Genomic DNA, 15,980 nt, shown 5'->3' with positions numbered 1-15,980 from the left:
AGTTGCTGTGGCTCTGGCATAGGCTGGCAGCTACAGCTCTGATTAGACCCCTAGCCTGGGAAACTCCATATGCTGCGGGAGCAGCCCAAGAAATAGCAAAAAGACAAAAAAATAAAAAATAAAAAAAAAGGAAATGTCATATACAGGCCATGACTGTGGGGACCCCCCCCCTTGCTTTTGCACTCACCTCCCAAGTTCGGAGAGTTGCCTGGGGTGTTAGCTTGACCCTTTGGTGAGGTTAGGAGAGAAATCAGTAGGAAGGTTCTGTGGACGACAAAAGATAATTGGACTTGAGATGATTATTCTGCTTTCGATGATTGCACTTACCCAAAGCACATGGAGAACTCTTTCACTGAGTATAGCATTAGAGTATACTCAGAGAAAGATAAATATAGCATGGTATCACTTATCTGTGGAATCCAAAAAAAATAATAAAACAAACCAGCGAATATAACAAAAAAGAAACAGACTCAGATATAGAGAACAAATTAGTGGTTCCTAGTGGGGAGAGCAAACAGGGAAGGGGTAAGATAGGGGTAGAGGATTAAGAGGTACAAACTACTACATATCAAATAAAGAAGAAACGAGGCTATTTTTGTACAGTGCAGGAAAATGTAGCCATTATTTTATAATAACTTTACATAGAGCATCATCTATAAAACTATTGAATCACTATGCTGTACACCTGAAACTAATGTCGTATTGTAAATCAACTATATCTCAATGTTGCTTTGTTTTTATTTTTGTTTTTGTTTGCTTTTTAGAGCCATACCCACGGTGTATGGAGGTTCCCAGGCTAGGGGTCAAATTGGAGCTGCAGCTGCCGTCCTATGTCACAGCCACAGCCACAGCCACACAGGATCCGAGCTGTGTCTGCGACCTACACCACAGCTCACAGCAATGCCGGATCCTTACCCCACTGAATGAAGCCAGGATTGAACCCACACCCTCATAGATACTAGCTGGGTTCGTTACCCATTGAGCTACAGTGGGAACTCCAATCTCAATGTTTTTGTTTCATGCTTTCACGTCTTCCCTCTCCTTCGTGATATTAGAACCACTGACAACATGAGAACAGGCTGGTGTGAGAGATCCTCCTTCTCTCTGGCCAGGACCGGATCCTTCCTGAAGGAGCCTCTAGTTTGGGGGTGAGGAGGGGAGAAAGCAGGTGAGCACGAGAGAGAGAGAAAGAAACACAAAAAAAATGACTCCAACTCCTCAAACAGCTCCTTCTCAGCTGACCTGCCAAAATCCTCAATGGTGCAGCCATTCCTTGTGATGCACCTGGGTGTGAAAAATCCTTTTGTTTCCCATGTGTGTCGTGATTTGACAATATATTAACTCACTGATGGAATTATTACACATCAGCAGAGATTAACTCATCACTTCGGATGTAAAAGGAATGCAGAGAAGCACATTTCTTACCCTGGGTTTGGGGAGCTGGGACTGACATTCCCCAAGCAGGTACCCCGAGAAGAAGTTAAATCTAGACACTAGGAGATTGATGCCCAGAGGTCAGAGCCTTACACCATAGGAGACAGAGTTCCCATCGTGGTTCAGCAGTTAGCAAACCCGACTAGCGTCCATGAGGACGCAGGTTCGATCCCTGGCCTCACTCAGTGGGTTAAGGATACGGCATTGCGGAGAGCTGTGGTGTAGGTTGCAGGTGAGGCTCGAATCCCGCATTGCTGTGGCTGTGGCACAGGCTGGCGGCTACAGCTCTGATTGTACCCCTAGCCTGGGAACCTCTGTATGCTGCCAGCGCAGCCCTAAAAAGACAAAAAGACAAAAAAAAAGTTGCCTAAGACCTAGACCAATGGTTCCTAGCAGCACCTTAGAATCACTGGTGAGCTTTAAAAAAAAAAAAAAAAAAAAAAAAAATGACTTGGCCCTACCCCAAGAGTTTTCTGGGGTGGAGTCTGGACAGTGGTTATTTTTCTGAAAAGCTCTCTAGGTGTCTCTGAGGTGCAGCCAGCATGCTAAAACCACGGAGTCAGACAATCAACAAACTGATGATGAACCTCTGGGTATGATCCTGACTTAGCTGGCATGGGAAAACAACAAAGAAAAGGAGGCAAAATAACTATTTTCGAGGGACACTTCCCTTAGGCAAATATTTACATTGCTAAGATACTTCAGGAAGGCTCAGACGAGTGTGTCTCAACCCTGACAACTTCAGAATCACTTGGGGAGCTTGTAAAACTTCCAAACCCATGTCACACTGCAGACAATTCAATTAGAACCTCTGGGGAGGGGAAGGAGACACTGAACATTTTTTGTAAGCGTCCAGATTAATTCTGACCTTCAGTCAAGATTGAGAACCACTGCTTTATTTATTTATTTATTTATTTATTTATTTATTTATTTATGTAATTTATCTTTTTCTGGCCGCACCTGGGGCATATGGACATTCCCAAGCTAGGGGTTGAATTGGAGCTGCAGCTGCTGGCCTACGGCACAGCCACGGCAGTGCCAGATCCGAGCCACCTCTGCAGCCTATCACAGCTCACAGCAATGCAGGATCCTTCACCCACGGAACAAGGCCAGGGATTGCACCCGCATCCCCCAGACGCAATGTTGGGTTTTTAACGTGCCGAACCACAGCGGGAACTCTGAGAGCCACTGCTCTAGGTAACTATTAATGTTTATTCTTAGCAAAACTTGGCTTTTTTTTTTTTTTTTTTTTAGCAGTGAAGGATGTAGAGGAGTCAGCAATCTGCCAGATACAGAGACCAAGGACTGGGAACAAATGGAAGATTTCAGAGGAGTAAGGCCAAAGGGGACAGGAGGATAAGGGGGTCGGGGAAGATGAGGAGGGCTGAAGCAATCATAGGAGAGGAAACCGAAAGACAAGGAGCCTGGGAGGGGGGATGCTGTTACCCGAGGCCGCAGGCTGTCCAGCCCCCTGTGACCCCACCCCCTCGTAGATCTACAAGGCCAGTCCACTCGGGGCCCTGGGGATCCCTTCAGATGCTGGCATGGAAGGCTCTAGATTCCTCCTCCTCTTGATACTGGGCTTATTCCCCAAGTCAACCCTGAATCCTCTTTTGCTATCCTCTTTTTCTGCCCTTTAAGTTTTTTTCAGGGAGTTCCATTGTGGCTCAGTGGAAACAAACCCGACTAGTATCCAAGAGGACATGGGTTCGATCCCTGGCCCCGCTCGTAGGCTAAAGGATCTGGCATTGCTGTGAGCTGTAGTACAGGCCACAGACACAGCTTGGATCTGGCGTTGCTGCGGCTGTGGTGTAGGCTGGCAGCTGCAGCTCTGATTGGACTCCCTAGCCTGGGAACTTTCATATGCCGTGGGTGTGGTCCTAAAAAGCAATAAATAAATAAATAACAAAAAAAATTTTTTTTCAGTTTTCCCCTCACTCAGAACAACTGAAAGTTCACACTTGTGCATAACAATATGTGGTTTCTAACTTACAGCAACCAAAAATAAATGAAAGGGCATGGATATTATCCAATGACTAAGCCGTCTCTGCGAGACACGGTGAACAGACGCCCCAGCCTTCTTCTAAGACTCCAGTTACCATGGCAACAGGCCCTCTTGGAAATCAGGCTCTTGGGAAGATCGTTGGGTAGGGTCAGTATTTGTTTCCCAGGACTTTTCACACTCTGGATGTGGTTCAACCCATTAGAGTCACAGAGAATGAGCAAGTTGTCATGGGGACTCAAGACTTCCCATCAACTCTCCTTTCTCTGTTTCATCACCTGCCCTCCTGCTACCTGTGGGTTGAGGGTTGACCCTCCAGGCCCTGATGCCTTGTCACTCTCATCTAAATGCATTTAAGTCTCCTTTCATCTCTTTGGATGTGGTCCCAGTGCTCCAGATAGAAGCTGAACAGCTCAAAGAGGCACTCACTCAGCACTTCTGAAAAATCCATACCCCAAAGTGACGGTTTTAGCTGCACTCCATAGACCAGGAACTCCAACCCAGTTGTTATCCAGTTAAACTTTGAAATGCAAAAAGGAATATGAAGGCTTTACCTCTGATGGTCTGGAGATCCATTTTGCAGAGGTTATTCGACCAATTAAGGCTTCTCTTATCTGGAGAGTTAACAAAAAAAAAAAAAAGAATTAAAAGATTAGGAGTGCCCCTGTGGCTAAGCGGGTTAGGAACCTGACTAGTATCGATGAGGATGCGGGTTCAATCCCTGGCCTCCCTCAGTGGATTAAGGATCCTGCATTGCCGTGGGCTGTGGTGTAGATCACAGATGTGGCTAGGATCCTGCATTGCTGCGGCTGTGAAGTATGCCGGCAGCTGCAACTCCGATTCAACCCCTAGCCTGGGAACCTCCATATGCCGCAGGAGGGGCCTTAAAAAGCAAAAAAGTAAAAAAGAATTAAAAGATTATAAGGAACTGACATTTGGGCTGGAGCCTGGCAATTCTTTGGTGAGGGAGCATGATTCCAGCCAGGCCCCATGGTGGTAACCAGGGAGAGTGTCTGGGAAGACGTGCAGAGATGGAGAGATGAGAAAGGTGAAGCCCGCATAGGAGACTCGTGTTCAGGCCTTTCAGCAGGAAACCCAATGGCTGAGAAAGACAGTGCGCCCAAATCTGAAGAATCCTTGACCTCACTGAGGGAAGGTTTTGTTTGTTTTTGTTTTGTTTGTTTTAGTCTTTGCATAGTTGAACGTTCCTTACAGTTTGTTCAAACCTTCATTACTAGAAGACCAATCTACGGTTTTAAAAAAAAAAAAAAAAAAAAATCCCATGCAACATAGCAAAGGCCCAGGGAGGCAAGAACATAAGAATAATAAAAACCAAATGTACTTTGTTTTATAACCTTAAAGAGCTTCCCATGACTGTCATCTCATTTTGTCTAGAATTTAACCCTGTAAGGTAGATATTATTATTCCCCTTTTACAACTAAGGAGATTAAAACTTTCAGTTGAGGAGTTCCTGTTGTAGCACAGTGGAAAAAAATCTGACTAGGAACCATGAAGTTGCTGGTTCGATCCCTGGCCTCGCTCAGTGGGTTAAGGATCCGGCGTTGCCATGAGCTGTGGTGCAGGTCACAGACGCAGCTTGGATCTGGTGTTGCTGTGGCTGTGACATAGACCAGTGGCTACAGCTCCGATTGGACCCCTAGCCTGGGAACCTCCATATGCCATGGGTGCGGCCCTAAAACAAAACAAAACAAAACAAAAAACCCTGGAGATTGAGTGACACCCAAGTCAATCAGCTACAAAGAATAAGAGCCCAGACTTGAGTTCAGCCCTCTGACTCCAGACTGTCACATCACTCTCCCTAAATCTCTCCTGCTGAATCTGAGAGCTCTCTGCTCATTTCTTTCTTTTTTTTTTTAATTTTTTAATTTTTTATTTTTTAGCAAACAAGCAACTTTATTACAGGAAAGCAAATAGCTCCTAGGACAGCTGGAAGGAAGAGAAGAGCCTCCCTCTCTATTTTCCTATAGGGTTTTTTTCCCTTAAAGATGGAGGGGTACCAACGTGGGGTCCAGAAAGATGTGGTTTTCTCCCATTGGCCTTGCCCAGTTACCTCTATCAGTCCTTGTCCAATAGGGGTCCTAGGGATGGAAATGTCCCATACATAAGTCTCATGGTTTCTTTGCCCTTTTCTTCCCATAGACTGCGTCACAGGGGTTAGGTACACTCCCTATAGTAAACAAGGCCTGTGGGGATGCTACTCCCTGGAGCCCTTAAGCCGCAAATGTTAATCATCTCTGCTCATTTCTGCTTTTGCAGCCTTTCTGTTATACAAAATGCTCTTCACCTTCCAAGGCCTTGGAGAAGTTCTGCCTTCACAGTTAACGTTGCCAAAGGCCTCCAGCTCAGGGTGACCTCACCCTTCCCGGAAAACGCAGCTGTCTTTGTCACACCCAGGCTCCCAAGAGAGAGGCACAGCAACTGGGGCTGGTGTGGGGGGATTGGGAGGGTGGTCTGTGCACTCAAGGGTCGACTGGGATCCATGAAGATACCCTGGAGCCCATTACTTATATTTTTTTAATTTTTTTTAATTTTTTGCTTTTAAGGGTCTCACCCATGGCATATGGAAGTTCCCAGGCTAGGGGTCAAATTGGAGCTACAGCTGCAGTCTAAACCACAGCTCACAGCAACGCTGGATCCCCGATCCACTGAACGAGGCCAGGAATTGAATCCACATCATCATGGAAACTAGTCGGATTTATTTCCACTGCACCAAAATGGAACTCCCAGTTTTTTCTCATTTTTTTAAAATTTCATGTTTCATATTGTGCGTGATACATACTTTGTAAATTCATAATACATTCATCTGGGGAAACATGCTCCCTGCTTTTTACTGATCCTAAAAGACTACTAGTATATACAATTTTTTCTCACGTAAGTCTGTATGGCCCCAGGACTTCTTGGAGTATTTAACTTTTATACCATAATCTTAAATGGAGGAGGTTTTGATCTTGATGGAGGGCTCCATGTCTTAGAGTTATTTGTGCATCTTACAACACCTAACACTGGTTCACTAACGAGTAATAATGATGTTGTTGATGCTTTGGCTACAAATACTAGTTGCAGTATTCAATTAATAAAAAATAATGCGGAGTTCCCACCATGGCTCAGCAGTAACGAACCCGACTAGTATCAATCCCTGGCCTCCACTTAGTGGGTTAAGGCTCCAGCATTACCATGAGGTGTGGTGTAGGTCACAGACCCGGCTTGGACCCCTCATTGCTGTGGCTATGGTGTAGGCCGGTAGCTGCAGCTCCCTTTTGCCCCCCTAGCCCGGGAAATTCCATATGCCATGGGTGAGGCCCTAAAAAGACACATACACCAAAAAAACCCCCCAAAAACCCTAAAACAAAAACCAACACTGGGAGTTCCTGTGTGGCACAATGGGTTAAGCATCCAGAGTTGTCACTGAAGTGGCTCGAGTTGCCAGGAATTTCCCTGGCAACCCAAGGAATTTCCATATGCCCCAGGTATGGCCAAAAAAAAAACCCTATAATCATATGGTCTATAATTAAATAAAACCTTAAATGCTTTTTATGTGCTTTCATTTATACTGTGTTTGTACTTTTTCCAATCTAGTGGAGAAGGCAGGGAAAGCATCATTATCTCTGTGTGCTGTTTGAGAAATCTAGAGTTCATGAGTTGAGAGACTCCCCAGTAGCACATAGTCGGTACATAAAAATATCAAGACTAAAGGACTAATACTCTAACTTTCACCTCTGAATAATTCTTATTAGGTTGATAGGGTATCCTCAAAAGAAAAGGAAAAGACCTCTGTAAATGTCTCTTTCAAAAACCTAGGATATGAGCTTAGGAGTAGAATAGCATTGATGGTACAATACATAAATACGTAAAATAAAAAATAAACCCTGCAGTGAGGGTGTTTGCATCTACATTTGAAAATGCTTGCTTTTATCCATCTAAGAGGCGGTGCAATATCCCAGAAAGAGGGTGAACTTAGAAGCCCGAGAAAACATTTGAGGTCGTGTTCACTGGTTCATCTTTTATTTGTTTTCATGACCCACTACCTATACATACTCATCTATATTTGGAGAATTTCCTTCCTTGAGTCCACTGCTCATCAAGGTAGAGGACATGAGGAGTTCCCCTCGTGGCTCATGGGTTAACAAATCCGACTAGGAACCATGAGGTTTCGGGTTTAATCCCTGGCTTTGCTCAGTGGGTTAAGGATCTGGCGTTGCTGTGAGCTGTGGTGTAGGTTGCAGACACAGCTCGGATCCTGTGTTGCTGTGGCTCTGGTGTAGGCCAGCAGCTACAGCTCTGATATGACCCCTAGCCTGGGAATCTCCATATGCCACAGGAGCAGCCCAAGAAATGGAAAAAAAGACAAAAAAGACCAAAAAAAAAAAAAAAAGGTAGAGGACATGAACTCATTTTCAGCCTTCCTTGTAGTTAAGATGTAGCCACATGACCTGGACTCAGCCAATCAGATGCGACAATGCAAGAAGCAGGTGCCAGTGGTTCTCAGCAGGCAGAGTGGAGGTGTTGCAGTAGCAGCACCTTTAGCTGAGCACCCACTGTCCGACCTTGCCCTGCTGAGCTGTGCTATCTATCTGGGCCTGGCCAAGTGGGGAGGGGCAGTGGTGTCTCCTGTGGAGGAATCTGCTGTGACTTGGGAACTGTTCCTTGTGTGTAGCCTCCATGCGTCCAAACCATAGAGAGACCTTCCCAAAGATGTTATTGTGAGATTTAATAACTTTTTAGAGTGGGTTCCTGCAGAGATGGTGGGCAAGCTACGTAATGACCCCAAGTCTCAGATTCCTCAGCTGTAGAACTGAAAATAAGAATACCTGGGATCATTGTAAGAAGGAGAGCTAGTGAACATAAAATGCTTAGCCCTGTAAGAGCTTGAAAGCTGGTAGATAGCACTTGCCTCTTAGAGAGGGACCTCCGGCACAAATGATTGAGCTGAAAGACCCTTTACCAGTATGCATTTCAGAGCCAAGTACTGACAATGTGAAACCACAAGCATTTACGGTACCTTCCGATCCAGGATTGTTCCAAACACCAAAATGAAGAGGCCCTGAGAAAGATGAAAGAGGAAGAGCCATTAAACAAAATGGTAATGATAATAAATACTGACACTCGTGCTCTGTTCCGATTCCTAATGAAAACAGTGTTATTAACTCTTTAACCGCTACTGAATATTTGACACTCTCATTTCAAGGTCACAACACCTAGATTGATCCATTCAGCAAGTATGGACTGAGCCACTTCCATGCACCGGCCATTCTTCTAGACACTTGGGGCACCTCAGTACACCAAGCAGACCAGGGGCCCTGTTCATACTAGAATGCCATAGGAATTTCCTTTTAATTTGGGCAACATACATTATTCCTCATTTTTCAGGAGCTATGCATCTCACTGGAATATATCGGCCCAAGAAAGAGTCAGAGGAGATGAGAGGCAGAGCAGAGCAGGTTTACAGTCCCTAAACAACCTATCCTGAAAGGAACTTGCACAAAAAAATAACAAAAGTAGCTGCGCTCAGCTTGTATGAATATATTTACACCCTCAACCTCCTTTCCATCCTCAACCAAAAACTCTTCTAAAACTTTCAAAGAGGAGTTCCCGTCGTGGCTCAGGGGTTAACGAATCTGACTAGGAACCATGAGGTGGCGGGTTCGATCCCTGGCCTTACTCAGTGGGTTAAGGATCCGGCGTTGCCGTGAGCTGTGGTGTAGGTCGCAGACTCGGCTTGGATCCCGAGTTGCTGTGGCTGTGGCGTAGGCCGGCGGCTACAGCTCTGATTAGACCTCTAGCCTGGGAACCTCCATATGCTGTGGGAGTGGTCCTAGAAATGGCAAAAAGACAAAAAATAAAATAAAAAATAAAACTTTCAAAGAAAGATCAAGTTCATGGATCCTCAGAAAAATGACTGCATTTCTAATTACATTCACAAAGGCTCAGAAATAGGTGCTCAGAAATATGATGATATAGAAAGCACTTATTCATTCTCCTATCTTTTATCATTCATATAAAGATAGCCCCTATTAAAGTCACGCAGAGGCTGTTCCTCCGCCATCATAGTCCATTTGAGTTCTCAACTTATTTTTTTTTTCATATATATTGGCACCAGACCACTCTGGAAGAAGGAAGAAAAAGTATTCATCCCATTTCTCACATAAGGAAGCTCAGGGATGCCAACTTGCAAAAAGTGATAGGCAGCCAAATTCACTAGACAAATGTTTTCTTGGAGAGGTGGTTACTTGGGTCTTGCCTCACCTGAGAACAGATGTGAGATAATGACCTTGGTTCAGGTAACCTTGTTAAGCCTAGAAAGAGGTGGGCCCATCATAATACAGTGTTTCCACTGCACAGGTACTATAGATGCCAACAGCCTCAAGAGTATCGTAAAAGGTAGATAAACAATTACAAAGTGATATGCTTTGAGGATATATGACCTTTGGTTTTCATTGAATGTATTTCAATAAAAATTTGTTTTTTGGGTTTTTTTGTTTTTTTTTTTTTTTTTGGTCTTTTTAGGGCGCTACCCAAGGCATACAGAGGTTTCCAGGCTAGGGGTCCATTTGGAGCTGGAGCTGTCAGCCTCCACCACAGCCACAGCAATGCCAGATCCAAGCCTCACCTGCGACTTACACTATAGCTCATGGCAACGCGGTGAGTGAGGCCAGGGATCAAACCTGCGTTGTCATGGATATTAGTCAGATTCGTTTCCCCTGAGCCACGACGGGAACACCTCAGTAAAAGTTTTTACAATTTAATTTTGACTGATGTTGGCGTTGACAAGCACCTTACCAAACTCCTGAAAGTGTAACAGGCAGCTCTCTTGAGCCAGTTTAAGCCGGCTCCTGCACAGCCCTGCCTCAGAATCTTCACCCAGATCCTGCTCTCAGCCTTTCACTGTCGCATCCGTAGAGGCATTTAGATGGTGCCACCCTCCTCACCAGGAGTCAAGGCAGAAACTAAGTTGAAATTACAAGTTGACCCTGTAGTGACAGGTAAAGGAGCTCATGGGACCGAAATACAAGGGCTCACAGCCTGGTCCAAAACAGAAACCAAAGATGGCCCCAAGGAAGACAAGGAAAGAAAATGCATGAGAGTGACACATGAACTCATTAAAGGTTCATGGTCAGTGGCCATGGGGTATGCAGAATGCAAGTTTGGGAGCGCTAAGTTTTGATCTTCAGGCCTATCAATGACTAGCCGCATAGACATGGGAAAGGCAATTGATAATTACCAAGAGCGGTACAGAAAAATGTAGGGTGAAATTAATATTGTCCAGAGAAGTGAAAAAAAAAAAAAAAAAAGATCCAGAGATTCCAAAGGGAAGACACCCAGAGTAGAGCATTTGACTGCAAAAGATAAGACACCCCTATTATTATTAGCTTTGTTTTCCAAGGCATCAAATACTTATTGTAGAATGAAGTCAGGTACACTTAAATATCGACAGAGCAAAATAAGAAAATATTTGGCTTAAAACTTCCATTACAGATTACACATGTATTTGAAAATAGTCTTATCTTCAAATAAGCATACATTCAGGGGGAAAAAAGGGGGGGTAATTTAGAGGCCTTTAGAAGAAGAAAAGCTTCCTTTTTTTTTTTTTTTTTTGGCTGTGCCCATGGCATGCAAAAGGTGAAAGTTCTCAGGCCTGGGATCGAATCCAAGCCACAGCAGTGACAATACTGGATCCTTAACCGCTAGGCCACCAGAGAACTCCAAAAACTTTCTTTTCAATTAGTCGCTATCTACATATTTAAAATTCTGTATAATAAACTTTGGTTCCATGGTATAAAGTGACAGGAAAAAAAAAAAAAAGCAAAAAAACCGAAGCTTCAATCGGGAAGGGACTCATTAAAGAGATATAATAACCTGGTAAAACGCTAGGATATATTTTTAAGTGAAAAAGTAAGTTGCAAAATAACATAGTTTTTTGACCCCTCTATTATGTGAAAATATATTTGTATATAAGCATAGAGAACTTGGCAAAGGTGTATATAACACTGTGAAAGAACACTGCTTAATTTACAGAGTGAGATAAGAGAAGAGCGAATACTTGTCTTTAATACCATTCTGGATGGCTTGCCTCAGTAAAATAAGATGTTTTTCAATGGTCACTAAAAATTCTAAACAGAAAGGATCCTAATACATGTGCACATTTTAATACTTCCAGTTACATTCTAGATTTGGGGGGAGATGTTATTGTTTGATTTCTAAACAGCAACAACTCAGCCCTCGGTTATTCTCCTTATGATCTTTTGGTCATTTTAGTATTTGATGCTTTCCCATTTACTGTTTTATTTCATTTTCAAACACTCTTATCCAGGGCAAGATCTTCTACGCATTTTCTAAGTGAGTCAAACATGGCTCAGCCAAGTTAATACCCAAGAGCATGTTACCTGTGAGCAAAGGAAAGAGTCAAGATTGGAATCCCGTCTTTTCTAGAGCAAAAGCTTATTTTCTGACTCAATAGGCTGTTTCAAAGACTTCGTCTTTTTTTTTTTTTTTTTTTTTTTTTTTTTGATGGCTGTACCCAGGGCATCTGGAAGTTTCCAGGCCAGGGATTAAATCCCAAGCCCCGGTGCAGTAATGCCAGATCCTTAACCCACAGGGCCACAGCAGAAACTCCATAAAATCCTCTGTCTTTCATAAAGTGAAATAATGTTACAAGCTCCCCAAAACAAAACGTCTCCCTGGGAGTTCCCGTCGTGGCTCAGTGGAAACACATCTGACTAGTATCCATGAGGACACAGGTTCAATCCCTGGACTCGCTCAGTGGGTTAAGGATCTGACATTGCTGCGAGCTGTAGTGTAGGTCACAGACACAGCTCGGATCTGGCGTTGCTGTGGCTGTGGCGTAGACCAGCAGCTACAGCTCCGATTGGACCCCTGGCCTGGAACCTCCGTATGTCTCGGGTTCGGCTCTAAGAAGACAAAAAAAAAAAAAAAAAAAAAGCCCAAAATAACTTCTTCCTGAATTCTCTCACTTTGGACTTGGTCAGAAGCCTCTGGACTTACCTGGAAGGAGTTGAGCAGGGAGAAGATGATGTGCAAGGCCAGGGAGCCACCATCGAGGACCATGGCTAACCCGAATCCCCAGGTCAGCCCCAGCAGCGGCGTGAGGATGGCGATGTTCTTGCTGATCCTCACGATGGCCCTCACCTCCCGGAACATGGACTTGCCGACGGTGGTCTGCCGGGTCTTGACGGTCACCAGTGCGACGGTGACGAGGTTGACCACCACGATGGCCAGCGCCGGGACCACAAAAGCCAGGAGGGCCTTGCTCGTGTCCCAGTTAAGCCAACAGGCATCAGGCCGGAGGTAGCCTTTGCCAGGCTCAGTGGCAGCGACCGTGATACCAGCAATGACCAAAGGGCACCCATAGCCCAATGCAAAGAATGATGCCACCAGGCCCAACTTGGGCAGCGTATGGAAGACAATCAGGATTCCGTAGAGGATGAGGAGAGCCTTGGCAAGCATCCAGAAAAACACAGAAAGGTAAAAGAAGTGAACAAAAAACGTCGCCGCCACACATGCCCCGTGCTGCCTCACTGGACCACTGAGAAAGGAAGCCACGATGAACCACACGTTGGCCGTCAGCAAGGTGGCCGCGATGTTAACCACACACACGTGGCGCAAATACGAGATCTCTGTCTTGGTCACTTGGGCCCAGACCAAGGCCTCGATGCATAAGCAAATGACCAAGCTGAAAATAGAAACTCCCAGGCCTATGTACGTGATGTAACTCAAGATCGGGCTCTCCAAGAGGTGGGGCGCCATCAGGATTGAGAAAGAGGTAAACAGCTCGCTTGGCTGACATGAGCAAACCGCTTGCTGGGAGTTTTCCTGAGTCATTTGACAGGCCTTCTGGTCCCATCTGCTCTCCAGGGAATGCCAGCCCACACACTGTGCCCGCCTCTCCTCCGACTTGCTGATCTTTTCAAAAATCAGTGAGATTCTTTTTAGTTCCTGGGGCAGAATGACAGACAGGACAAGTCCGTTCACGGTGGCGTTTTCATGAGCACTGGCTTCAAAGATGGCCCCAAGCGTTGGAAACGCAATGCTGATGGCGCTGCTGGCTTGAGAAGGAGGAAGCGCTTTCTCAAGTTCATCTCCACTGATCAACACCCTCCCCATGACCTTGTGGCTGGTCTCGTTGATTCGCATGGAAAAACTGAAATTCTTTCCAGGGGTGTCTCCGGAAATGATGGCGCCCATTGTGTGAATGAACTCATCCGTTATGTCCATGTGCTGCTTATTTATAGACAGATTTCTGGCAAAGGAATTGATTGAGTGCAGCAGGATACTGCTGCTGTTTCTGTCAGGGATGAAGGTCCAGTTAGAGATGCTTGTGCTGTTGAGAATGTGGTTGGCCATGGTGCTGTAACTCTGTCAATGGAGAGCCGGCATTAGTTCTGAGTCACTCTCTGAATCTGCCCTGATGGTCAAGATTGACCCTTTTTTTTTTTTTTTTTTTGCTTTTTAGGGCTATGCCCATGGCATATGGACGTTTCTGGATTAGGGGGTCCAATCAGAGCTACAGCTGCTGGCCTACACCACAGCCACAGCAACACAGGATCCAAACCTCATCTTCAACCTACACCACAGCTTAAGGCAATGTCAGATTCTCAACGTACTGAGCGAGGCCAGGGATCGAACCCCCATCCTCATGGCTCCTAGTTGGATTGTTTCCATTGTGCCACAGTGGGAACTCCAAAATGGACTTTTTTTTTTAATCGGAGCATATTTATTTAGAGTGTTATGTCAATTTCTACTATACAGCATAGTGACCCAGCCACACACATACATGCATTCCTTTCTTACACCATCTTCCATCAGGCTCTATACCAAGATATTGGACATACTTCCCTGTGCTCTACAGAAGGACCCCACTGCTTACCTATTGCAAATGTGAGTGTGGTCCTCCAACTAGCATATCCTGCGAACTTGCTAGAGATACAGAATCTTAGGCCCCACCCCAGACCTAAGGAATCAGAATCAGTCTTAATGAGATCCCCAGCCAACTCGCCTGCCATTGACTATTGAGTTGGAGGTTAGAGCGACCAGGGTATCACCCTCCTCCTGTTTGTGCTAAGCCTTCCTGTGAGATAGGCAAGTGGGTTCCCTTCCCCAGATCCATCACCGTCATCAACTCCGTGCCACACTTTGGAGAAACTAGCATTGGCTTACCCTGGTCTGGGTACCCATTCTGTGATTAACACCTGTTGAATCCTAACTGGGTGCAGGACCCTATACAGGAACACACCAAATTGGAAATTGACCCCAGAGGCTGACCTTACTTTTTAATATCCTCTTGTTAAAAGATCAAAGAAAAAAAAAAAAAGAAATAGAACCAGGAGTCCCTATTGTGGTTCAGTGGGTTATGACGCTGACATAGGGAGTTTCCCTTGTGGCGCAGTGGAAACGAATCTAACTGGTGTCCATGAGGATGTGAGTCGATCCCTGGTTTTGCTTAGTGGGGTGGAGATCCAGCATTGTTGTGAGCTGTGGTATAGGTCATAGACTCTGCTCCATTGCTGTGGCTGTGGTGTGGGCCAGCAGCGGTAGCTCTGATTCAACCTCTAGCCTGGGAACTTCCATATGCTGCAGGTGCAGCCCTAAAAAAAAAAAAAAAAAAAAAATCTCATTCCCTTTCATATTCCTAGGGCGGCTCTGTATGGCTGTTTACTTTGCATTTGGATATTTTCCACTTTTGCCGCCTGTTCTAACTCACAAATGAAGATGGAAAAGTCTTTCTGCAGGACCTAGCCTGGTTTTTAGTTTTCAGTAGCCAAAGAGACCCTGGAAAAAAGTACTCTACCGTTTGATCTGGCACCTCAATGTTGGTTGATTGAATATGGTCACTTTTTCCATTCGTTGTTCATTCTTTCTTCAATGAAGATGGATCGAACACTTGCTATGCTAAGCATTGGACATGGTCCTCAGACCTCCCCAAGCTCACAGAGCATTCACTCTCCTGCATTCCTTTTCCATCAACAGACTGCTGCACCCCTTACCCAACGCCTCTCACCTGCATCTTTGCCTCGTCAACATTTGTCAGCACAGCCGAGATGTTGTGTAAGAGCTCCACGATAAAAGCGATGTTTCCCGGGATCCGGGGAGAATTCTGAATGCCATTGATCACACAGGACAGATTCTCGGGGCACTTTTGCATCAACAAATCTGTAATGGTCCCCGTGTTATTGTCATCTTCTTTCGTTTCAGCAAACATTTGAAAGGAATATTTATCCTAAGACATGGCGAAAACAAAGACATCCTTTAGTTTTCAAAGTGAAAGGACCTTTCCTAACATTTAGGACAGCCTGATGACACAACTGTATGTTGCATAATGGTTTAGTAGCTTACATTTTCAAAGTCATGGTGGCTGTGGAATAACCAGCCCCATACCAAGGGGTTTCAACAGAAAATGAAAGTCCTGGCTTGCCAGCTACCTTCTTCCGCCCCAAAATAGCAATCACAGTCTTTAGCATACACCTTCAGACCCCTCCTGTGTATACTGCACTTTCATTCTGTGCCTGTA

General features: G+C 45.0%; 1 protein-coding gene across 1 annotated transcript in view; it reads right to left on the bottom strand.

Annotated features, from left to right (window-relative positions):
* The window catches only part of LOC100621059 (adhesion G-protein coupled receptor F2), a 44,615-nt gene that overhangs the window by 4,279 nt on the left and 24,356 nt on the right, over nt 1–15,980 (bottom strand). The window contains exons 5-9 of the mRNA XM_013996166.3: nt 15,471–15,689; nt 12,458–13,828; nt 8,457–8,498; nt 3,991–4,050; nt 188–264 (exon numbers count right to left, since the gene is read on the bottom strand). Coding sequence (XP_013851620.2) covers nt 217–264; nt 3,991–4,050; nt 8,457–8,498; nt 12,458–13,828; nt 15,471–15,689 — 1,740 coding nt within the window. The 3' untranslated portion in view covers nt 188–216. The remainder of the gene's footprint in view (nt 1–187; nt 265–3,990; nt 4,051–8,456; nt 8,499–12,457; nt 13,829–15,470; nt 15,690–15,980) is intronic.

Source organism: Sus scrofa, chromosome 7 (genome assembly GCF_054392235.1).
Source record: "Sus scrofa isolate SSC_HxYL_T2T_F1_AM1 chromosome 7, Sscrofa_HxYL_maternal_Yorkshire_Landrace_v2.0, whole genome shotgun sequence".
NCBI lineage: Eukaryota > Metazoa > Chordata > Mammalia > Artiodactyla > Suidae > Sus > Sus scrofa.
This window is presented reverse-complemented; position numbering and strand designations above follow the sequence as displayed.